This window comes from Puma concolor, chromosome A3 (genome assembly GCF_028749965.1).
Source record: "Puma concolor isolate L17-30 chromosome A3, mPumCon1.1.hap2, whole genome shotgun sequence".
Lineage (NCBI taxonomy): Eukaryota > Metazoa > Chordata > Mammalia > Carnivora > Felidae > Puma > Puma concolor.
This window is the reverse complement of record NC_141669.1, coordinates 8,021,207-8,044,782: the sequence shown is the minus strand read 5'-3', so window position 1 is coordinate 8,044,782 and position 23,576 is coordinate 8,021,207. Positions and strand designations below refer to the sequence as shown.

General features: G+C 47.4%; 1 protein-coding gene and 1 long non-coding RNA gene across 13 annotated transcripts in view; one reads left to right on the top strand and one right to left on the bottom strand.

Moving 5' to 3' along the window:
* Positions 1-8,269, bottom strand: part of ATP6V1C2 (ATPase H+ transporting V1 subunit C2) — a 62,595-nt gene extending 54,326 nt beyond the window's left edge. For 6 of the 11 annotated variants that reach the window (XM_086700012.1, XM_086700017.1, XM_086700019.1 and 3 more), the window contains exons 1-3: positions 8,150-8,268; positions 6,758-6,913; positions 4,521-4,588 (exon numbers count right to left, since the gene is read on the bottom strand). In XM_086700012.1, the coding sequence (XP_086556138.1) occupies positions 4,521-4,588; positions 6,758-6,886 (197 nt within the window). In that variant the 5' untranslated portion in view covers positions 6,887-6,913; positions 8,150-8,268. Of the gene's footprint in view, positions 1-4,520; positions 4,589-6,757; positions 6,914-8,149 lie in introns of all 11 variants that reach the window. The other 5 variants (XR_015248868.1, XM_086700014.1, XM_086700015.1 and 2 more) reach the window with 1 other exon arrangement.
* Positions 8,270-11,193: 2,924 nt separating this feature from the next.
* LOC147582226 (uncharacterized) lies at positions 11,194-18,722 on the top strand. 2 transcript variants are annotated; one of them, XR_015248673.1, is made up of 3 exons: positions 11,194-11,443; positions 11,974-12,131; positions 17,916-18,722. It is a non-coding gene; the product is annotated as an uncharacterized LOC147582226 (long non-coding RNA). The 2 variants fall into 2 exon arrangements; XR_015248672.1 differs by lacking the exon at positions 17,916-18,722 and adding an exon at positions 13,269-13,514.
* Positions 18,723-23,576: the final 4,854 nt, after the last annotated feature.

Genomic DNA, 23,576 nt, shown 5'->3' with positions numbered 1-23,576 from the left:
TTTCTAGAATGCCCTTAGAAGAACCCACTCCTTAAGATCTGCATCATTCAGCAGACATCCACACTCAGATACGTAATCTTCGATCCACATCTTTGAGCTAACCCTCAGCCAACTTCATGGAACCACACGGGTAAAGAGAAGCCACCAGCTATACCACAGGTAGGTACTGTGCTCAGTGGCGAATGACAGTCACCAATGTACCACAGAAACCCAGGAGGTATATACGGGTGTCTAAGCATCTGTGAAATGCAATATTTCAATCAGCATCGCGAAGCAAGCTAAGACACTGGGAAGAACTCTAAACAACTGCTAATGGGGGGGGGGGGGGGGGCGCCTTTTTCAAGATGGAATCATTTGGTTTCTCAAATGTTTGCGAATTACAGGGTAAATACAGAGTAAATTAACAAAGTCACCATGGAGGAAGAAATCAAACAAACAAACAAAACAAAACAAAACAAAAGGAGAGAGGGAGAGAGAAAAGCCAGGAAGCGAAACCTGCCTTCCAGCTACATGGAAAAACACTCTAGTGCCCCGAGTAAATAAATAATAAAAGGATATGGAAACAATACACCCTGAAAACTCTTGTCCCTCCTCTGTTCTCCTGGCCAGAAGCAGTGCCGACAGGTTTGTGCTGCCTGAGCTACAAACCCAGCTAGCATTTATTTAGCTAATAACACTCGAGGACTCTTTAAAGAATGAGGTAGGGCATTTCAAAGCCCCGAAGCCTGTCAGTTAGTGTATCCCATTATTGGACTCCAAGCTCCAGTATTAACTCCGGAGACAAAGTACCTCGGCCCCCGGGCCAGATAAATACTAGAAATAAAGGGGGCTCAGATCACACCATTTTCCTTTCTCGCCGGTAGGAAGGCTCCTGAGAACATGTACCCACAACGAAAAAGACTGAAACAACACACAGTGACTGTCAATTCTCACCACACCTAGCCCTGTTTTTAGAAAACATCTTAATTCATATAGGTTCTGGTTCCCGATGATAGCCTTAACCTTGCCTGCTCACATACTTTCATATTATTTCTTCAACACACGCTGTGCCACCCGCACAAACAAGCCATGCAACCAGTGGTGTGGAACAGAACACGAATAAAAACGAAGCAAAACACAAAGGAAATGAAGGTGGAAATGAAAATCCAGCATCACAGAATTTTAGAGCTAGAGGAGACTTTGGGGAGTAAGAAACAGGCTAAGGACCTGCACTAGGGCAGATAATTGGTAGCAAAGAAAGATCTAGAAGGGTCTAGAAAAGTCTAGAAAGGCAAAAATGTTGACTAGCTGTCACTTCTGCAGGAGGCCTGGAAACAATTCTCTTCTTAAAGGCAATATTGCCACTTCTCACTATAGGGACTCATGAAGTGGTTTGTCAGGGCTGCTGAGAAAACTGAAAGCAATGGCCAGCCTAGGACAGTGGGCTGGCCTCCATGGTGCCTGTCAGACCCACCTCCCTATGGAGAGCAGCCTAAGAAAGGAGTTGATATTTAGGGATCAAGCCACTTTCGGGGGGGGGGGGGGTGTCCATTTTTCATAGAACCTGTCCTGGGATTTGACAGTATTTGATTTACATGATTTCACTCCCTTTCATTCTTCTATGGAAGCAGAGATGTTCCGTACTATCCCATCTTACAGATGAGAAAGCCAAAGGTTTGTTTTCTTTTTCAAAGACTCCAGTGCTGCAAACTACTTGGGGACAAGGGCTGCCTTTAGGTGGCCAGAGCAGCATCCTCCATGTAGCAAAACGTTACCAACAAAGGCTGATTTCCACTCTCAGGCAAGGGGTGGGTGAGCCGCAACAGAAGCAGAAAACCAGAAGAGAACCAGGACGGGACGCAGACAAAGATCAGTAGGACTCCTATAAAAATGCGGAGGGGGGCGCCTGGGGGGCTCAGTCGGTTAAGCATCTGACTCGATTCCGGCTCGGGTCACGATCTCACCATTCACAGGATCGAGCCCCGCGTCGGGCTGTGCGCGGACAGCATGGAACCTGCTTGGAATTCCCTCTCTGCCTCTCTTGCTCTCAAAATAAATTAAACAATTTTTTTTTTCAACGTGTTAAAACAAAGCGGTGACATGTCACATCACCGTTGCACTGAAAAGACAAAACAGCAATGTTGACAGGCCCTGAGGATCTGAAACCCTCTGTGGAGGTGGTGAGATCCAGCGGGGGGCTGGCTCTGGGTCTGTGTCCTAGTCAGGACCTGGCCGTCATGGACCATTTTCCTCATCTACTGCATCTGTATTCTTTTTCTTGTCTTCCTTTTTTTTTTTTTGAGAGAGAGAGAACATGCAAGCTGGGAAGTGGAGCAGAGGCGGGGGGGCGGGGGCGGAGAGAGAGAGAGAGAGGGAGAGAGCCTTAAGCAGACTCCACACTCAGCACAGAGCCACACATGGGGCTTGATCCCACGACACTGGGATATGACCTGAGCCGAAATCAAGAGTCGTTCTCTCAACTAACTGACTGAGCCACCCCGGCGGCCCTGCATTCTTTTTCAATTAAATGAGAACCTCTGGTAAGCAACATGTTTTCAGTTTCAGCCAAACTAGGGATTATTATTATTTTAAAACACCCAAATAAACAAATTATGGCAAATCTCTATGACGTAACACTACAGTGGAAGAGTTAATGGCGAGAGCCAAAGTGTAAGATGTGAATGGGGCGCCTGGGTGGCCCAGTCAGTTAAGCATCTGACTTCGGCTCAGGCCATGGTCTCACGGCTGGTGAGTTCGAGTCCTGCATCGGACTCTGTGCCGACAGCCCGAAGCCTGGAGCCTGCTTCGGATTCTGTGTCTGCCTCTCCCCTGCTTAGAATCTGTCTGTCTGTCTGTCTGTCTCAAAAATAAACATTAAGAAAATTAAAAAAAAAAAAAAAACAAAGTTTAAGATATGAAGAGAAGAGCAAGTTACAAACACATATAACATGATGTCACTGTTACTAACATATGCATGCGTAAATAACACGGGTAGAAAAAAACTGGATGTACCCACTGCAAATACGATATAACATCACAGTGGTTTTCTCTGAATGGCATAACTCCTGGTGATCTGTATTTTTGTTTTCACGCTTTTCTGTGATCCATATATATTTTCTAATGCTTATGTACCGGGTTTGTAGCAATTAAAAAATAAATAAATAAATGCCTTGAAGACTTTAAAATATCTTCATGTACTTTTGGTGGGAGTGTGGATAGGGAACAATTCCTTGGAGAAGGGATGCGGGCATATGTGTACAACGTTGCATGCAAATACTCTTTGACCCGGCATTTCAACTTGTTATGACCCACTCCCACGGGTGCGCAAAGAAGTAGACAAAAGGACCATCAAGACGGCATTGGTTGTAATAGCAAAAGACCAGAAGACTCAAATGCCCATCAATAGGGAAATACAAGTAAATTAGGGCACGTCTATTCATGCTAATACAGCCAGTAGAAAAACCCAGCTGTGAAACTGTGTCTAAGCAGGGCGCCTGGGTGGCTTAGTCGGTTAAACGTCCGACTTCGGCTCAGGTCGTGATCTCGCGGTTCGTAGGTTTGAGCCCCACATCGGGCTCTGTGCTAATGGCTCAGAGTCTGGAGCCTGCTTCGGATTCTGTGTCTCCCTCTCTCTCTGCCCCTCCCCAGCTCACACTGTGTCTCTCTCTCTCAAAAATAAAGAAACATTAAAAAAAAAAAACAAAACCAAACACCTCTATCTCTAAGATACGTGATTAAGTGAGAAAAGCAAGGTGCAGGATATATGCAGTCATTTGTGTAAAACTGTTTTTGGTATTTGCACATGTACAGGCTGTCTCCAGAAGGTGCTCCTAAAGATTATAATAATGTTGCCTCAAAAGAAGGAAATGAGGGAAACAGGAAAGAGGAAACCAGATGAGAGGAAAGCTTAATGTAATTGGATAGCCTTCCTTCTGTACTTTGAATCTTTCACTTTGAGCAAATATTACCACGAAAACAAAACCAAACAAAAAACTTTAAAATGCAAAAGCCGCAGGGGAAACCGCATCAATTATTTTTCTAAAGGTTTCAGCACCTTATGCCATAAGCCTCTTCCTTTTGAAGGCAGCCCCCCAGTATTGCTGCCTCCAGGAAAAAAAAAAAAAAAAACACAACCATTCAAGGGACCCCAAGTGTTGCTGTTGACCTGGGGCCCTCATGCAGAGTCACGCTGGCTCCTTTTTTACAATTTTTTTAAAGTTTATTTTTATTCGCAAGAGAGAAAGAGAGCTAGTGGGGGAGGGGCAGAGAGAACGGGAGACAGAATCCCAAGCTGACTCCGAACTGCCAGCACAGAGCCCCCTGCGGGTCTCGAACTCACAAACCATGAGATCATGACCTGAGCCGAAATCAAGAGTCTGAAGCTCAACCGACTGAGCCACCCAGGCATCTCCACACTGGTTCTTGATGTGACCTCTAGGACCGGGTTTGGACAAGCACGGGTTCAGGCAAAGCAAGAGGCTGTGTCCTTTGACAACACCATCAAATTCTCACTTGTATGCAGTAAATAAGAAATTGTTTACCTTTCAGCAAAGGTATCGAGTTTCCCCAGCTCATCAGAGAGGCCAACAAGGGAATCCAAGGTCCCCACCTAGAAAGGTTGCAAAGACATTAGCGGCTCGTGCTTTATGGCAGGGAAGGTGTAGGTCACTTTCAACAACAGTGCAGGGACTTCTGTGATTTCCGTCTTGCCTTAGTTATTCTGGGTCAACGGCCAAACTGGAAATTGGGAAGAGCTCTTAAGAGAAATCAGCGGATTGGGGATATTTTCTCATTTTTAAAGTTTAGCTGTTATTATTATTACTGCCAACAGGATGAACTGTTACATTTCTGCCACAGGAAGGAGCAACTTCTGTATCATTGTGGGACCCCAGCTCATTATCTTCTTAAAGTGGCAGTCTGCTGGTCACATGATCAATCCCCATCGCTGAGGAGGAAATGTACCAGAAAGCAAGTTAAAGAAGTTACCATTTTTTTTTAGTTTTTATTTATTTATTTTTTAAGAGAGAGAGAAAGAATGCACACGTGTGAGCAGGGGAGGGGCGGAGAGAGCGAGAGAATCCCAAGCAGGCTCTGTGCTGTCAGCGCAGAGCCCAACATGGGCCTCGATGTCATGACCCTGAGATCATGACCTGAGCTGAAATCAAGCATCGGATGCTTAACTGACTGAGCCACCCAGGTGCCCCAAGAAGTCACCACTTCTAAACGCTTTTCTTCTCCAAGATGTCCAATCAATCTCTGTCTCTGCTCTGCTTTGCTGTTATTAACAATGATCTTGCGGGGGGGGGGGGGGGGGGGCGCCAGCTTCCTCCCCTCCCCCCACCTCATCATTCCTGCAAGTCTTTCTCTTTTCAGATTACTTATAACGATCTATTTCTTAATGTGAAAATTATTACGCAGCCCAAAACTGTATTGAAAGGTCTCTTCCCGGAATCAGAAGGAGAGACTCTGTGTTCAGATTACCAATCCCCCATCGGACATTAAAAAGCAATTAAGATTAACACTGCGTGTCAAGTATACTTTAATATAAAAAAAAATACTTTGAGAAATACCTTAAGAAAGGCAGTTAGGAAATGATGAAGCACAGCTACCTCTAGTAAGTGCAGTTTGCTTCTCTTTCAAGCGATCTGATGTTAAGCCATATTTGGCAGAGGTCCTGCCTCTTATCTTTGTTCCCTCCAGTCTAACACATTGCCTTACAAAGAGTAAGCGGCGAGTGGATGCTGAATTCCCTGACCTCCACAGCGCCGGTCGCCAGGCAAACAGTGGCAGCAACACACGGATTCAGAAATCAGTGCCGCCACTTACCAGATTTACCACCCTCGTCTCCTTTCCCCGCCCTTCCTGATCTATAACGTGGGCCTTGTGAACATTCCAGATGGTGTGTTCAAAGTGCCTGGCCCCCAACATACTGCTCGATAAACGCTAGCAAATAGGGTCGCATCACCAATGATGCTGACGGTGCAGCCCTTTTGGTAGACTGGCCGACTGAGGTTTGAAAAAGAGGACAGGGCAGTTTTCTAGAACGGCTACCGCTGGGCAGTTAGGGCCATCCCTCCAGCACCCACAGTGCATCTGCATAGCTGTCATTGAAAAATGCCTCAAGCCTCTTCTCTCTGGAAGCTTACAATCTCAGGAAGGACTGCGACAAGGCTACTCTTCGGAAGTAAAAAGACTGCACACCTTGTTCCTCTCTCACATTTGTTAGATTCTAACTTTGTTCTCCACAGCAAGAACCCTTAGACTTCCCTGCCTCGTGTCTTTCTGCCATCGGCCCTGTTACCATTACGTTCCCTTCCTGCCTCTCCATCAGATTCCATCTGAATCTCCCACCCTGCTTCCAGTTCAAGAGCACAATCAAGACCGAAGCTCTCCACGCCTGTACATTTCAACTGTATTGTGGGGCTTCTTGGATGTCGAAGACAAAACAGGAAGAATCCTAGAACAACTCACAAGAGCCTAGGTGTGGAAAACATTCTCCCCATTTTTCTTTTTTTTTTTTTTTTTTTTGAAGACACTGCTACCCACACCCTTCTCTCCCTGTTCATTCTGTCCTGTGTTTTTGGGTCCATAGGAACCACAATTAACTCTGGGCTGTGGCACGAAGTCCCATCCAGACCACTGACTTCCCTGTGCATCGTCCCCCCCAGGCTTATCCTCAGCGTTGCTGCTTTTGACCTGTTATTTTCTCCTTGGCTTCCCAGGAGACACCCACCCACCCCAAACCATCATGTCCTTCCTCTCTCCCCAGGAACTTTACCTTGAAGTCAGGAATCGAGAACTTGGTGTTATAAGACAGGTTGGACTTGGAGGTTACCGTGTTCATCCTCTCCAGGGCTTGTAAGTTTTCCTTGTCGCCGGGGGCAGAAATTAACCAAAACTCCGACATGGCTTCCAGACTTCTTTTAGCCAGTTACTGACCAGAACCACAGCAACACGCACAAACAGAAACAGGAGGAGAGAAGTGTCAAATATCTCTACTCCTTCGCCACTTCCCTTCCCTCAGAATTAATCCTCTCCAGGAGGTGTTGCCTTTACTACATCCCATTCTTTGTCCCCCCCCCCCCCCCCCCCCGCGACCTTCCAATTCAGATTCTCTAGTTCCAAGGACACCCATGTGCTTGCTGATCTGCAGTGCTCTTATCTTCACTTGAAAAGACCGCAAAGTCTTCAGCTGGAAAGCCCTCAGGTCTCCACAAAGACTCCCAAACCATCCCTAGGGTGGCTCTGACTGGTTTTAAGGGTTGGGGGGAGGGATGGGGACAGCAAGATTCCCGGCCCTTTTACTTCCGTCTCTCCTGACATCAGAGTACAAACGGGGGTGAGGGGGGTGGACAGCCAGCCAGCCAGGCTGGGGCCTCCTGAAATGGTTTCCTCCTTTCCACATTGTACTTTCGGGGATGAAGCGAAGGCAGGAATGAGACAAGGTGGCGTTTTCACATCAGGAGCTTGGGCAAACCCCAGATCATTTACTGACCGGCCTTCAGAATGGTGCCAGCCTTAAAAGTAAGACTTCAGAAGAGCTCCCCCTGGTTCCCAAATAAGCAAAAAAAGGCGGGGGGGGGGGTGGGGGGGGACGACTAAAGTCATCTTCCACCAGCCCAGGTGTGCACTCTGCAGAGGCGGGCATCGTGCTGGGCCTGGCAGTGTCTGTCCAGCGCCTGCCGCTTGCAAAGTCGATTCGTTCTGCTCATTCAAACGTGCACACGCCCACACCTCTGTCCCCTCGGCCCGTGCCTCCCTTCCCATCGCCTCGCGAAGCGTCTCCGGAAGGCTAGGGAGAAACAGGCGACAGCCAGCCAAAGCCCCGGCCTGAAAGTTTTTCCTTTTGACCCTCATCTCACTCCACTCCAAGGTACCCCCCCCCCCCCGGTCCCTCCTAACTCCGGGCACAACGGACGCAGTTACTCTCGGTCTTGACCGCCGATGGCCTGGGGACAAACTGGCCCGGCGCAGAAGCTGGGGAGATGCCACCTGCCCGGCCCCGGGGAGGGCGCCGCGGAGGCGCTGGTTCTCTGGCTCCCACCGGGAAAGCGCGGCCCGGGACGGCGGACCCGCGTGCGCGGGCCGGCCCGCCCCGGTCCCCCGGGTCTCGGCGCCGCCTCTCCCGCCGCCGCCCCGCGTCCCCGGGACCCGCCGCGCGTCCTCTTACCGGGAGCCGGCGGCCGCGCGGGCGTGCTGGGGACGGGCACGGGGCCGGAGCGCACGGCCGGCTCCCGGGAGGCAGCGGCTTCTGCGCGGCGCCCCGCCCCGAGCTTTTATCCGGAGCGGGAGGCGGCCCCCGCCCGCCCCTCGGGCATTTGCATACCCGGCCGCCCGCCTCCCGCGGGGGCCCGGCTGCGGCCCGCGCGCGTCCCGGGCCGCCGGGGCCCTGGGTCGCCCCCCCGCCCCCCACCCCGCCCAGGTGGGTCGGGGCGGGATCCGGGGGGAGCCTCGGGCGGGGTCTGCAGTGCGCAACGTAGCGGAGCGCGCGGGACTTGCCAGACCGAGCGAAGCAGGTGGCGCGAAGTACTCGGGACTCCCGCCCCCACCCGACGATGACCGAGCACGGGGGCTCGGGAATCCCGCGGCGAAGAGGCCTGATCTGTGGGAAGAAACGCCACAGGTCCACGTGTGTTTTGGAGCACACCTGGACAGAGGCCCAGACCTTTCTGGGCTTGTGGGCCTGAGCTTGCCGCTGGTTGCCAAGGGAACTCCCCACTGCCAGGCGCGCCCACCTCACCTTACCCCCTTCAAAGCTGCCCTGGATTTTGGAGGGGTTTAAAACTCAGAGTCTGAGTACCTGGATGTGGGGTCGTGATCCGTGCTGTTTGAAACAAGACAAGGAACCCCCCGGAAATTAACGTCTGAATGTTAAGCAAAACAAGAAAACCCCGACTTCATTTCCTCTGGAGTAATGGAGGAAACTTTAGTGTAGCCTTCCCTGTGGGCGATGTTTTTGGTGGTTTCTGGGAAAGATAAAAATCTCAGAATGAGTTTTTTTTGGGGGGGAGGGGGGGCGGGTGTTGAAGAAGGTTTGGTGGCTTCCTGGAGAATGAACTGTGCTTTCCTAGATAAAACTAGGGGGACCGTCATCCTATTGCCGAGAATGCTTTCGGGTCTTCGGAAGGGAAGGGAAGGTGTAACTCCAGATGCTCGCACGAGAAGCCCCAGATGCGGAACAGAAAGGTGGTTTCTAAGATCACAACATGCTCGCACTGCAATCCTGTTGTGGGTTTGGAACTGGCAGTTCGGAACTCCCAACACCTGCGCCGTGCATCATCGTTATTGGGACACTCGTGTGCATTAGTCAGTCCTTGCAACATCTTCCCGAGGGTGGACACCTGAAACCAAGGGATGAGGAAACGCCATGGGCACAGGGAGGTTAAATGGTGATTCCAAGCGAAGGAGTGGCCTGGTTGCACATTGAACCTGGGGTCTCCAATCTTGGACTTGACCCCGTGATGCCATTCTTTCCAGCTAGGCAAAACAGAATTGTAGAGCTGGGGGCAAACCCTAAGTACAAAGAAGAGTAAGGTTGCCCCACAAGTTGCATGAATTGCTGGGTGTCGTGTCACTGGCTAATGGCAAAGCTACGCGTGGGACTGAGGGTCCTTTGCCTTGCTCCCAGCAAGCCTGCAGGACGGGGTCGTAACTCGGGGGAAGAAAGCATGTTTTCCATTTCAGATAACATTCAGAGCCACTGACCTGGCTTCTTAGAGACTGAGCAACACATTTAGAGGTGTTCCCAACGTTTGCTTATGGCACCATTCTTTCTGGAAGTATGGTTTCCTCTAACGAGCTTGTTTCATGGAATAAAAGACACGTCAGACACAAAATAACTCCCGGACGTCTGATAAAGAAAATATTGAGGGCCTCCAGTGTTCCTTGTCTGACTTAAAATCTTCCTACTCAAAATCTAAAATCTTTCTGGTTATTGTACATCTTGCTTGGGCTTCTTGTTAAACATCGGAAGTTGTAATGGTTGACGACTACTGTTCTAGAGATAGCATGACTTTTTTCAACTAACTTTTTTCTGCTTCTCAAGGTAATTCTATCCTGCGTATAGAGGATTTGGAAACCAGAAAAGTATAAAGAAGAAAGTAAAAAATTGCCTATATTTCCATGATCTCAAAATAACCACTGTTAACATTCTCTTTGTTACTTCTTTTTCTTCCTTTTTTTTTTTTTCTTTTTAGGTAGTCTTCACTACCTCCCAGCATGGAGCCCATCGTGGGGCTTGAACTCACGACCCTGAGTTCCAGACCTGAGCTGAGATCAAGAGTTGGACGCTTAACTGACCGAGCCACTCAAGCACCCCCCCCTTGTTATTTTTTAACGCATATTCGTAAATACAGGCATAGACTTTTTGGCATGACTGAGATTACATATTATACATAAGGGTCGGCACCCTTCTGTTGATTGTTTTTTAAAGATCAAAAAATTATCAAACCTATCTTATCAGCGAAGGATAATCCAATGTCATCAGCAATTTACTACAGCTCAGAATTTGAGTCAGATGCATTGGATTTCAAAGGTAAATAGAAATCTGGTTGGACAACTTACATCTTAAAGAAAAGGAAAAAAAAAAAAGAACAGAGAGAATGAAGAGGGAGAGAGAGAGAGAGAGAGATGAAAACAACAGTATGTTGCCCCAGGGGGAATCTTTTGATTTGCAGCTTTCAAAGGCAACATCTGTACTCATCAGTTTTGAATGGACTTGTGTTATTCTCTCAAGTTCCCTATAATCAGTCTTTCACACAGAAAAATAAGGAGAAATCCACCAAAAGCAGTGGAATCTGGTCCCTTGGTATATCTGGAAGGTATACAACAGCACTCCCACTAAGGAAAGTCATTCCCTTCCATACATCAGCCTGAAACAGCATTTAACAACCCGTGTTCGGTTCCTCCGCCTGTCCCCACACTCCCAAAGTCTCTGAAATCTACAGCTAAGCGATTGCAAGTTTATGTGCCTTGACCACTGCTTTTAAAATACCCCCTGGTTACGAAAAGTGCTTCATAGACAGAATCCCGAAAGAACCCAGGTTATAAAGAATACTCTCTCTTCCTGGGAATAAAGCCGAGGGAGGAAATACTATCAGCCTGGCATAGTCTCAAGCTAATTATGAATTTGGCTTTGGCTACCTAGTCCAGAAAGGTTTCTGCAGTTGGCACTGGTTACGCATTGAGCCAGCTGGAGTCTGTGCAAGGGGGAACAGTCCCATCAAGTTTGGGAACCAGAAGGACCAGGCTGGCCTAGCTGGGCTGCTGTCCTCTAGCCTCTCCCAAATGATGGCCTTGGGATCTCTTTATTGCCTTGTGTGGAGACAGCCCTCATAGGATGCTCTTACCATTAGCACAGACACACCATTCCACCTGCAGGTGGCTCAGGTGGATTTTTCTAGGCTTTTCTGAGAAGAACGCAGGGAAGTTTTTCTAGAAGGACAGCTCTCTGGTGGAGACAAAGGTAAGTAGAACAGCCTGTTGCGTCAGTACCGTGTTGGAGAAACAGATTAGGCTTTGGAATTGGGCAATTGGATAAGTTACTTAGTTAGCCTTGATCGACTGCTGGCTTCCCATCTGAAAACAGGGAGCGAGGGTGCGTAATGATGTCCACCTTTCAGGCTCATCCTGCGGGTGAGAGAGAGCCTGGGGCACCAAAGAGGGGGCTTGGAAGCTGTGGTGTGCTCAGCGAATGTTCCCTTGACTTCCCTCTCCCTCTGTTGTCTTAGATGTCCCATAGGTCTTTATACCCTAAGTGTGGGCGATTATACCAGTGGCTCAGCGATGCCCAGCATATTTCCCCATGGGCTCATCTACGTCTTCCATCCAGCCAATACCCTTGTGATTCAAGGACAGCCATCGGGACGGCTTTCACTCTTTCACTGGATAAACTAAGGCCGTGAATTCTCACGGTCTCTTTGCCCAAGTGCACACGATTAAGGAGAACGCCAGTCTTCCTTTGCCCGTTTAACCGGTTGTTATTGTTGTTTTCAGTGTCTGCAAGGCAGTGAGGGGAGCGCAAACATACATGAGAGTTTTCAGTCCAGCGATGGAGAAAAACTAGCTTGGTAAACAGAAGTTTGAGTAGTCCCAACTCCCTACGGTCTGAATACAAAGCTCTGGGCAGGATGTGATACCTGCATAAAAATGAGGTAAGAGCGTTCAAGAATGTCATGATCCTCGTTTCACAGATGAAGAAACAGGCCCAGGGAGGTGAAGTGATCTAATCAAGAGCCCAGTTAATGGTAGACCTGGAACTTGAACTTCATTCTTCTACCCCTGAGTGCATATTGCTCAACAAGGTCTATGCCACCCTCCACTGCCCTGTCCCAAGAACCAGTCACTAGCATTCCATCTGTGACTATGTTCCTGGTGGTTCTACTCATTAGCTGAGTGAACTTGACTTTGGTGGGCTGCAAAACAGGGATAAAAACAGAACCTGTCCCCTAAGGTTTTTCTGGGGACTCCATGATATGGCACAGTGACCGGCCCCTATTAAGTAATTGGTCGAGGTTGCCATGGGTATTAGCCACGGCCAACACTCTCTGTGTCTTTTCCTTCCTTTGTCTCTCCTTTCCAAGTTCCTTTTTCCCCTCACAGGGTTCTTTTGCAAGATACCGATTCTGCCCTCTTGTAAACACATGGCTCATTTGTCACTCATGCGTTCAGTCACTTCAAACATGTCTTTGATGTAGTTAGCCTTGGAGGAAGCAGAGCACAGCAAGTGCTCCGGGACGAGGCTACAGCAAAGAGCCACGCAGGGGGTGGGGCTCTGGCTGTGGAATCGAGAGGATCCGACCTCACCTCCCAGTTCTGGCGTGTATTAGCTGTGCCCTTGCCGAGTACCCCATCTTCCCGAACTCCAGTTTCCTCTGCTATAAAATGGGGGCTCCAAGGTCTAGTTAGAGAGTTATAATAAAAATGGAATGGTGGCACCGGGGTGCCTCAGTCATTCGTTAGGCCTCCGACTTGGGCTCAGGTCATGATCTCATGGTTTGTGAGTTCGGGCCCCGCGCGAGGCTCTCTGCTGTCAGCGCAGAGCCCGCTTCAGATCCTCTGTCCCCACTCTCTCTCGGCCCCTCCCCCGCTCACGCGCGCTCTGTCTCTCTCTCAAAACTAAATAAACTTTTTTTTTTTTTTTTTTTAACGTTCTTAGTGCTGAGTAGATGCTCAGGGAATATTTTTTCGATCACCTAGAGCACGGAGCTTAAATGCCAGAGACTGCTTGGACGATCAGGGGAAGCTGAATGAGAGTTGTTCTTCCTCTTCTTAAATCTATTCTGTTTTAGAAATTTTAAACGGTTTGAAAAGGTCACGAAGAGATAACACCGTGAGGACGCAGTGGCTATGTATGTCTAACGTGAGTGACGTCGTGCTTGCTTCGTTCGGCAGCACAAACACTAAAGCATGATGACCTCCACCGTCATTTAATCATACTCACAAGATTGAAAATTGGAGACAACAGAGATGCCCAGCAAAGAGGGTTGGGGTGGGCAAACCAATAATGGTCTGATCGTGCTGCCATTGAAAATGTTTTAGAGGACGGTGAGCAACGTAGTCAAGATTCCAACTTTGTAAGAAATAATACGACAAATACCATGCATGTGTATATATCCCTTTTTAGAGGAAATATATCAAGATGTTAGAAGCGGTTATTGCTGGAAAGTAGGATGACAGGTGTCTCTTTTCCTTTGACCTTTGTATTTTCAACTTTTTAATAGTGAACACACCATTTTTAAACTCAAGAACAATCCTGAATGATATTCAAATGGGCAGCCATCCACCCCACCAGACATCAATTACTAAAGCGTGATAATGTCTCCACATTTTCTGCCTCCTGTTCCGAGCTCTGAAATCTCTCATCCTGTCCCGTCCCTGCCCAACTCTTCAGCTCAGAAAGTCAGAGAGAGACTGCCTTCTTTTTCTATTTCTTTCTCCTGATCCTCGTAATATTCTTTTGGGCATCTGAATATTCCCATCCTATCTTTTAAAATTTTTTTAACTTTTTTTTTAGTTTATTTTTGAGAGACAGAGACAGAGCGTGAGCAGGGGGGAGGGCAGAGAGAGAGGGAGACACAGAATCCGAAGCAGGCCCCAGGCTCCGAGCTGTCAGCCCAGAGCCCGAGGCGGGGCTCGAACTCACGAACCGCGAGATCACGACCTGAGCCAAAGTCGGAGGCTTAACCGACCGAGCCACCCAGGCGCCCCTGAAGATTCCCATCCTCTGTTCTTGGAAATGCAGTGCGTGATCCACATTTGATTCCGGAAGGCCGGGCATTTAGGCAATTTTTATCAGCTACATTGTTTTGTTTATTATTAGTAGTAGTATTATTATTAAACCTTTTATTATGATTAGTTACGTATTTATCTCTTGAGAGCTAAAGTTTAAGTGCCCTGAATTACCTTTTCCCGACTTTTAAAAATTTTATTTTATTTTATTTTATTTTATTTTATTTTATTTTATTTTATTTTATTTGATTGTCTTTCACCTCTCTGAGGAAATTAGTAAAGGCCTGGCATATAATAAACATTGAAAGCTTGTTAAGCAAGTATTTGTTATCACCAAAAAAGGTGCTCCCAGCTTTGCTACAATCTTTTTTTTTTTAATTTTTTTTTTCAACGTTTATTTATTTTTGGGACAGAGAGAGACAGAGCATGAACGGGGGAGGGGCAGAGAGAGAGGGAGACACAGAATCGGAAACAGGCTCCAGGCTCTGAGCCATTGGCCCAGAGCCCGACGCGGGGCTCGAGCTCACGGACCGTGAGATCGTGACCTGGCTGAAGTCGGACGCTCAACCGACTGCACCACCCAGGCGCCCCAACTTTGCTACAATCTTTAAAAACACGAGGCAGAATATTTCCATCTGTTCTGTTCTTCAACCCTTCCTTTAAGCAGCTTTCTCACCACCAGTCCAAGGCGTGCCCTCCAGGTTCTACCTCCAGAGTGCACCTTGCACCTGACCTCTTTTCTTCTTGTCATCAACCTGTTCTGGGCTCTCATCCCCTTTACTCCCGTCTCCTGTAGTGGTTGAATCACACTTGTCTCCCAAATGTGTCCACCCAGAATCCCAGAATGGACCTGATTTGGAAAAGGGGCCTTCGCAGGTGTATTCACAGATGTAATTTGTTAAGGATATCAAAATGATATCATATTGGATTTAGGGTCGGCTCTAAATGCAACGACCGGGGTCCTTATAAGAAGAGGGGAGGAGACAGAGACACAGGGAAGAGAACCAGGCAAAGACAAAGGCAGAGATTACAAACCGAGGAAGACTGAGGATTGCCGGGGCCACCAGAAAGCAGGGAGAGGCAAGGCAAGGTCCACCCTAGAGACTTCAGAGGGAGCACGACTCTGCTCACACCTTGGTTTGGAGCTTCTAGGTTCCAGAACTTGAGACAACAAATCCCTGTTGTGTTAAGCCCCCCAGTTTGTTGCACTTTGCTAAGGCAGCCCTAGGAAATGAACACATCCCCTTAGAGCCCAGAGCTGTGGTTCATAACACGTATCAGATCACATCATCACATCTCTGCTCAAAAGCCTCCAACCGCTTCCCATTGCTCTTAAACTCCAAAACCCCGTTTCTCATACAGAAGGAAAAAGTTATAAATATGGAAAAGGAGAAAAGTGGAAGAAACCCTGGGTTGCTGAATTGGGACTGGAAGTGTCAGTAATGAGCTCCTAGATTGTAAGGTGGATGCATGGATGAATGGATGGATGGATGGATAGATAGACAGATAGACGAACAGACAGATTCTTTCCTAGCTCTGTTCATTGAGAGAGCCTAGAAGCCCTGAAAACATCAATAGTCCAAACCTTGGCTTCTAAATACCGTTGTCCGTGAAAAGGAAGCAGGGAACCGGGGAGGAATGGGTGATTCCAGAGCTGGAATGGGGGGCAGCAAAGGGACATAATGTCTTCAACTTACTCTCAAACTGTTCAAAGTAATAATAACATATATATTATATATACAGATACAGGTATCTCTCTCTTTTTTACATGTAGTCTCACCATATAGCTATATCTATGGAGATTCCGTGGGCTATTCTATCATTTTGAAACTGTATTACAATAAAAAGAAAATCTCCCTTTGCAGGCCTCCAGGTCTCCAGTCGGTGGAAGTGAAGAGAGGGGTCCTGTTCCCCACCTCTACTCACAGCCTGGCCCTACTCTGTGCCCTGAGGCCACTATCCCTCTATCCCTGTTCATTGGGTCACCACAGGAAGCCAGAGACCCCCAGGTCAACGTTCCCTTCTCACCCCTCCTTCTGTCCATCTTCTTATCCCTCTTCCAGGGCTCAGCCCCTGTACCTGTGCCCCCAGAAACTCACATCCCTCATCAGCAAACCCTTGGTGCTCCGACTCCTTTCCGTCTCCCTCACTTTCTTGTGCTGCCCTCAACCTGGCTTCCCCTGAGGCCGCTGTTGTCCTCAGAGCTCTCTCAAGTGGAGGCTTCTTTTTGACCCCACACCTACTAGCACGGGGTCTCTAGTGGGAAGTATCCTCTCTGCTCCTTCTTGCCACTTCCAGCTGCTTCTTCCTCGATCCCCCCCCAACACCTCTCCCCAGCTTTGAATCTCTGGGTGCCTCATCCAATGGAATTTTTCTGCGTCCAATGGAATAGAAACATTTTCTAACTGTGCTGCCTTCCCTAGGTGGTAGCCACTAGCCCTGTGTCTGTTGGGCACTTGAAATGTGGCTACTTATACTAAGGACTGGAATTTTACATTTTATTTAATTTGGGTTAATTTTAAGTTAAACAGTGACACATGGAGGGTGTCCGCCATATTGGACAGTGCAGCTTAGACGTACCTCCCGCTTCCACTTACCGTGGTGATCTACAGACCCCCAAGGCACATCCTCGTACTTCCTGAAGTGTTCAGTTCCTCCCCTATTCTCTCCATCTCTACTCATGTCTTAACACCTCGTGAGGCCACCATATACTGAAATGATTCTGGCCACACCCTGGTCTCTTGTTTCTTTGAACTCTTCTCCTTCAGTTGATGGTCCATGCCATCAACTTTTACTCCATGAGGAGCCTTTTACTCCTGAGGTCTTTAGCCTTTGTCATTACCACTGACTGGGACCCCTCACTGGTCTCAACGCCCTGTGTCCCACTCTCTGACCACTGTAAAAGCCAACGATAAAGGGTCTGAACTTTTCCTATTGCCCAAAGAGAAAGCAATCTTTCCCGGCCTCCCTCCCGTTCCTTCTATTAGAGCATTTGCTGGAGAAAAGTGTGTGTGTAAACCCTACCTCTATCCTTTTGACACGTATATAAATCCTGTTTAAAGCTACAGAAGCCTCTGGCCAACATTACCACCCGGAGAGGCTTTTCTTAAGGCTTTAGGAGCCACCTCTTTGGAATGTAAATATCAAGATACCTTTCTGTTGCTGCTTGTCATAGAAATATGAGCAGTTTTATTTTTTTCCTTTGGATAAAGGCAGTTAACACAGATGGCTACCTCAGTTACCAGGTGGATTATTGCCCCCCCCCCCCAACACTACTACCCTATTTTCCTAGTACCCTACCTGTCCACCCCACCGGGACCAAAATCCATCGGTCCCGCCATTGCCTATCACCCCCCACCCCCGGTCATGCCCTCACTTCCCTCCTTAAACTTTACAGTCCAAATTGTATCTACCCCCTTGCTCACCCTCTCCGTGCTCTTGACACGTCCTTGCTGTGCTTTATTTGATGGCCCCAAATCCAACCCTGGGAAAATCTACCTCTGCACCAGCCCTGTGCCTGTATCCCACAGCAGTATGTGGCTGGAGAAAAACACAGGACTACACTGATTGATCTTGAAGGAAACCCAGAACATGTCACCCCAAGATATGCCACTTGGCTTATTGACCGTTTTGAATTAACGGGACTTAAGAAACAGCAGGCGCAGGAAAGACACTATGACCCTTCTTCTTCTTCTTCCTAAAAACAGGTGAGAAAACTCCCTTGTGAAAGCTGCCCTCCCTGTATCAGGAGGAAGGGAAGATATTCTTATCATCAGAGACAGAGAGCTGGGAGCCAAGAGATCTGTACGAACAAGCTACTTAAACTAACCCTTCTCTTCCTGGTTGCTTCTTCACCGCTTATGACGCCTAGTCCGTCATTTACTATACTCCCTTGATCCATGTTGTCTCCCATTCTTCCAGACACCTATTCAAACTCTCCTCTCCGCCTATGTTCAACTTCCCTTCCCCCGTCTCCCCCCTCAGCAGAGAACTTTGCTAATTCTCTGAGAAAGGGAAAGGCATCAAAAGACAGCCTCCACAAGCCCCCATTACCAGCTACAGAAATTAACTCGAAATGGATCATAGACCTAAATGAATATGCTGAAGCCATAAAAATCTTTAGAAGAAACATAGCAGTAAATCTTTGTGATCTTGGGTTAAGAAAAAGTTTCTTAGATATGACACCAAAATCACAAATAACAGAAGAAAAATAAATCGGAGAAGTAAAAATAAAAATAACCTCTGTGCTTCAAAGGATGTCATTAGAAAATGGAAGGACAACCCACAGAACAACAGAAAATATTTGCAAAACATACTCGATAGGGAACTTGTGTCTAGAATTTATAGAGGGCTCTTCTGAATGCAATGATAAAAAGACAACCGTGGGCAATGGATCTGAGTAGACATTCTCCGAAGGAGATATACAGAAGGCCAATGAGCATATTAAAAGGTATTCAGTATCACTAGTCATTAAAGAAATAAAAAAAAAAAAATCACTATGAGGTACCACTTCATACCCACGGCTGTTATAAAAAAGAAAGAAAGAGTGAAAGAAAGAAAGGAAGAAAGAAAGGAGGAAAGAAAGAAAAAAGGAAGAAAGAAGGAAAGAAAGAAGGAAAGAAAGAAAAAAGAAAGAAAGAAAGAAAGAAAGAAAGAAAGAAAGAAAGAAAGAAGGAAAGAGAGAAAAAAGGAAGAAAGAAGGAAAGAAAGAAAGAAGGAAAGAAAGAAAAAAGGAAGAAAGAAGGAAAGAAAGAAAGAAAGAAAGAAAAAAGGAAGAAAGAAGGAAAGAAAGAAAGAAAGAAAAAAGAAAGAAAGAAAGAAAGGAAAGAAAGAAAGACAAGAGAAAGGAAGAAGGAAAGAAAGAAGGAAAGAAAGAACAAAGGAAGAAAGAAGGAAAGAAAGAAAGAAAGAAAGAAAGAAAAAAGGAAGAAAGAAGGAAAGAAAGAGAGAAAGAAGGAAAGAAAGAAAAAAGGAAGAAAGAAGGAAAGAAAGAAAGAAAGAAAGAAAGAAGGAAAGAAAGAAAAAAGGAAGAAAGAAGGAAAGAAAGAAAGAAAGAAAGAAAGAAAAAAGAAAGAAAGAAAGAAAAGAAAGAAAGAAAGACAAAAGAAAGGAAGAAGGAAAGAAAGAACAAAGGAAGAAAGAAGGAAAGAAAGAAGGAAAGAAAGAAAGAAAGAAAGAAAGAAAGAAAAAAGGAAGAAAGAAGGAAAGAAAGAGAGAAAGAAGGAAAGAAAGAAAAAAGAAAGAAAGAAAGAAAGAAAGAAGGAAAGAAAGAAAAAAGGAAGAAAGAAGGAAAGAAAGAAAGAAAGAAAGAAAGAAAGAAAGAAAGAAAAAAGAAAGAAAGAAAGAAAGAAAGGAAAGAAAGAAAGAAAAAAGAAAGGAAGAAGGAAAGAAAGAAGGAAAGAAAGAAGGAAAGAAAGAAAGAAAGAAAGAAAGAAAGAAAGAAAAAAGGAAGAAAGAAGGAAAGAAAGAAGGAAAGAAAGAAAAAAGGAAGAAAGAAAGAAGGAAAGAAAGAAGGAAAGAAAGAAAAAAGAAAGGAAAGAAAGAAAGAAAAAAGAAAGAAGGAAAGAAAGAAGGAAAGAAAGAAAAAAGGAAGAAAGAAGGAAAGAAAGAAGGAAAGAAAGAAAAAAGAAAGGAAAGAAAGAAAGAAAGAAAAAAGAAAGAAAGAAGGAAAGAAAGAAGGAAAGAAAGAAAGAAAGAAAGAAAGAAAGAAAAAAGGAAGAAAGAAGGAAAGAAAGAGAGAAAGAAGGAAAGAAAAAAGGAAGAAGGAAAGAAAGAAAAAAGGAAGAAAGAAGGAAGGAAAGAAGGAAAGAAGGAAAGAAAGAAAGAAGAAAGAAAGAAAGAAAGAAAAAAAAGGAAGAAAGAAGGGAAGAAAGAAAGGAAGGAAGGAGGAAGGAAGAAAACCGGTGTTGGTGAGTATGTAGATGAGCTGGAACCCTCATACACTGCTGGCGGGAATACAAAAAGGTGCAGTCGGTTTGGAAAACAGTTTGGCAACTCGTTAAACATTGAACAGTTACCGGATGACTCAGCAATTCCACCCCTATGTACATATCAAAGAAGTGAAAACACGTGACCACACAAACACTTGGCCATACGTGTTAATAACAGTATTATTCACAATAGCCCCAAAGTGGAAAGAACCCAGATGCCCCTCAGCTGATGAAGAGAAAAGCAACATGTAGTATAGCCATGCCGTGGAGTACTATTCAGCAGTGAAAAGGAATATGGTGTTGACACAGGCTTCAATGTGGGGGACCTTGGAAACATGACGCTAAGTGAAGGAAGCCAGTCACACACACACACACACACAAAAAGTGCATTAAATGATTCCCTTTACATGAAATATCTAGAATAGGCCAGTCCATTGGGCAGAAAGGAGGTTAGAAGTTGCCTAGAGCTGGGGGAGGGGGGAGGCGAGGGGCGGGGTGAGACGGGTTGCGGCAAAATGGAAAGGGACAATGGATATGGAGTTTCCTTTTGGGGTGATGAAAAGGTAAGCCAATTGTGGTGATGATTGCACAACTCTATGAATATACTGAAAGAAAAAAAAACCGCAGTGAATTGTACAGTTTAACTGGTGAATTGTATGGTATGTGAATTATATTTCAATAATGCTATTAAAAAAAATAATAAAGCAGCTGCAAATACCACATGCTAAAAAAGGTAGCCTAAAAACAAACAAGCCTGCTCAAGCACGACCTGCCCGTGACACCCTTCCAGGTCCCTGTTTGGGTTTCCATACTGCCTGGTATTTCTCATCCCTCTGTGACGGTTTGCAGCGCACGAGGCTGTGGCCCTTGGTTACTCACGTGTCCCCAAGGCGGCGCTGCGAGCCCCTGGAGGCCATGAATCACTCCTCACTCTTCTGTGGGTCAGCAACACCCAGCACGGTGCCTGGCACAGAGTGGGTTGCCAGTAAATGTTTGCTTAGTAAAAGTGGATTCTCGTAGTTTCTCTTGAAAAACATTACATTTCATAAGTCTATCGATCAGATAGTTAATTATTTGATACACATATATTGTTCACTTGCCGCGAATCACACAGCCTCGATTCGTACACAGCGGATACACAGTGCCGGAACTATCATTCCGAGATGCACGCTGCGCTCAACCTCCGGGGTCAGGGATGTCAGTCTCGGGATGCTTGACCTCTCTCTTGATCTCAACATCGCACAGCCAACATTTGATAAAATAGAATGGACTAACGTGCCGCCTTTTTAAAACACGTCACGGTTTTTAAGGTGTGTTCCTTTGGAAACTGAGCAGCACCACCCTAGGGAATTTTTCATTTGATCTTTTTAAATTAAAAAAAATTCTTTTTAACGTTGATTTATTTTTGAGAGGCAGGGCGGAAGCAGGGTGGAGAGAGAGAGAGACACAGAATCGGAAGCAGGCTCCAGGCTCTGAGCGGTCAGCACAGAGCCTGACGCAGGGCTCGAACCCACGAAGCACGAGATGATGCCCTGAGCCGAAGTCGGACGCTTAACTGACTGAGCCACCCAGGTGCCCCGATCCTGGGGAATTCTGAATGAGCATGTTCTAAAGGAACAACGACTCTCCACGACCATGGAGGAGCAGCAGGAAATTTCCACAAGTCTCTGCTTTATGGAAGCCTGCCGAAGCCCTGCGCAAAATAAAACGGTTCACATTCACACACCAACTTACAAAGTGGGGCTTGCAAGGCGTTAGTAAAACTAGGGGTGAAATCTCTAGGCAAAGTCCTTGTGGTCCAGGCTGGGTAGGAGCCTGAGCCCCGTGTCCGTGGGCTTGGAGAGGCCCTTGGGGACCCTCATTTCTTTGACCAGCCCCATCGCACCCTGCAAACTTCCTGGTCATCCCTGCTTTCTCCCACCCTGCTCTCCTCTCTCTGTTCTTTCTAGAATGCTCTGCGTCCTCCCTCTGGTCCTGAAGCCTCAGGGATCCTGGGAGACATCTTCCAAGGCAAGTAGACAAGCCGCATGTCAACCATCCTCGTTCTCCCTCCGGGACCCTCCCCTGAAAACATTCGTGGGGGAACCGCTGCTGCCACACCAGATGCTTCCAAGACTGTGACCACGGAGAAGCCCCTCTACCCTGACATCCGGCTGACCACCCCCCCGCCCCCCGCCCTTCCTAGGAAGGGACGAGAGAAAGCAGACATGTGTCCTATGATAGGTGCTCAGGGATGACGAGATCCACCAGGCAAAGACCCTTGTCTGCGTGCTTCACTGCAGGGTGAGGCTAACCAGCAGTATTTCCCAAATGAATGAATGAATGAATGAATGAATGAATGAATGAATGAAATGTGGTGAGTGATGAGCGAGGGAAACGCCATCATCTGGCCCCTGCCCCTGCCTCTGAGAAAACTCGGGCATCTGACTTTGGTGCAGTATTTCTCTCCAGCCCAAGACAGGGTGGCTCGAGTGTCCCCAGGGACAACGTCCACCCCCTGCGTCTAGGCTCCTGGAGCTCCCCCACCCCAAGGCTCTTCCCTTTGTGTCTTTCAGCTCCCACTCCTGTGGCCACACCCCGCCCCTTGTCATCACCTGAAACTGCCCCACCTCTGAAATCTTAGATACCACTGGCCCACACAGCACAGCCTACGGTCCTCCCCGCTCCCCTGCCCGGCTCCCACTGCGTGTCGCACGGCACGCGCACGCGGGCACGCTCACACGCACACACATGTGCTCACACGCACGTGCGTGCACGCGCACACCTCCGCCTTCTCCTGCGCTGTCACCTTCTTGTTTTGCTTCTTTTCCTGCCAGGCCTGACTGTCTGAACTTCCGTCACGTCTGCACCCTCGTTCTCTCCTGCTCTGCTCTTGCCATGGATCACCCCCTCCCCTCCCCGGGTGCTCAGCAAACCCTTGGCCTTGCTCCTCTCTAACTTCTCCACCATCTCCACCTGGCCGCTAGGTGGCGCTGGAAGGGGCCACACAAATCTGACCCGCGCTGCCTTTGGCACCTGACGTTTTCCTCGGCTCGCTGGCCCCTTCATTTATTCCACAGCTATGCACCGAGCACCTACCACGGGCCAGGACAGGTGCTGGGGACCGAGTCGTCAACAAGACAGGCCGGGTCCCTGCTCTCAGGGACCTTACCCGCTTGGGGGGGAGACAGTAAATCGATACATAATTGTCCAGGAGATTCAGCCAGGCTAGGATCTCCGCTCTCCGGGAATCCCTCCCTTGGGCTTTGCAGCCTTCGTTGTGTACATGACCTTGCCTCTTACTTCAAGAAAAGTGACACCTATCCCTTCTAATTCTCCCAGCCTGTGGATGTTTCACCCTGCACACCCCTTGCTCCCACCCCCCGCCTGTTTTTTTCTTGTCTCCGAGGATGTGACAGGTCCTTCCTCTCAGAGGCCAGTGCCATCACCTGCCCACAG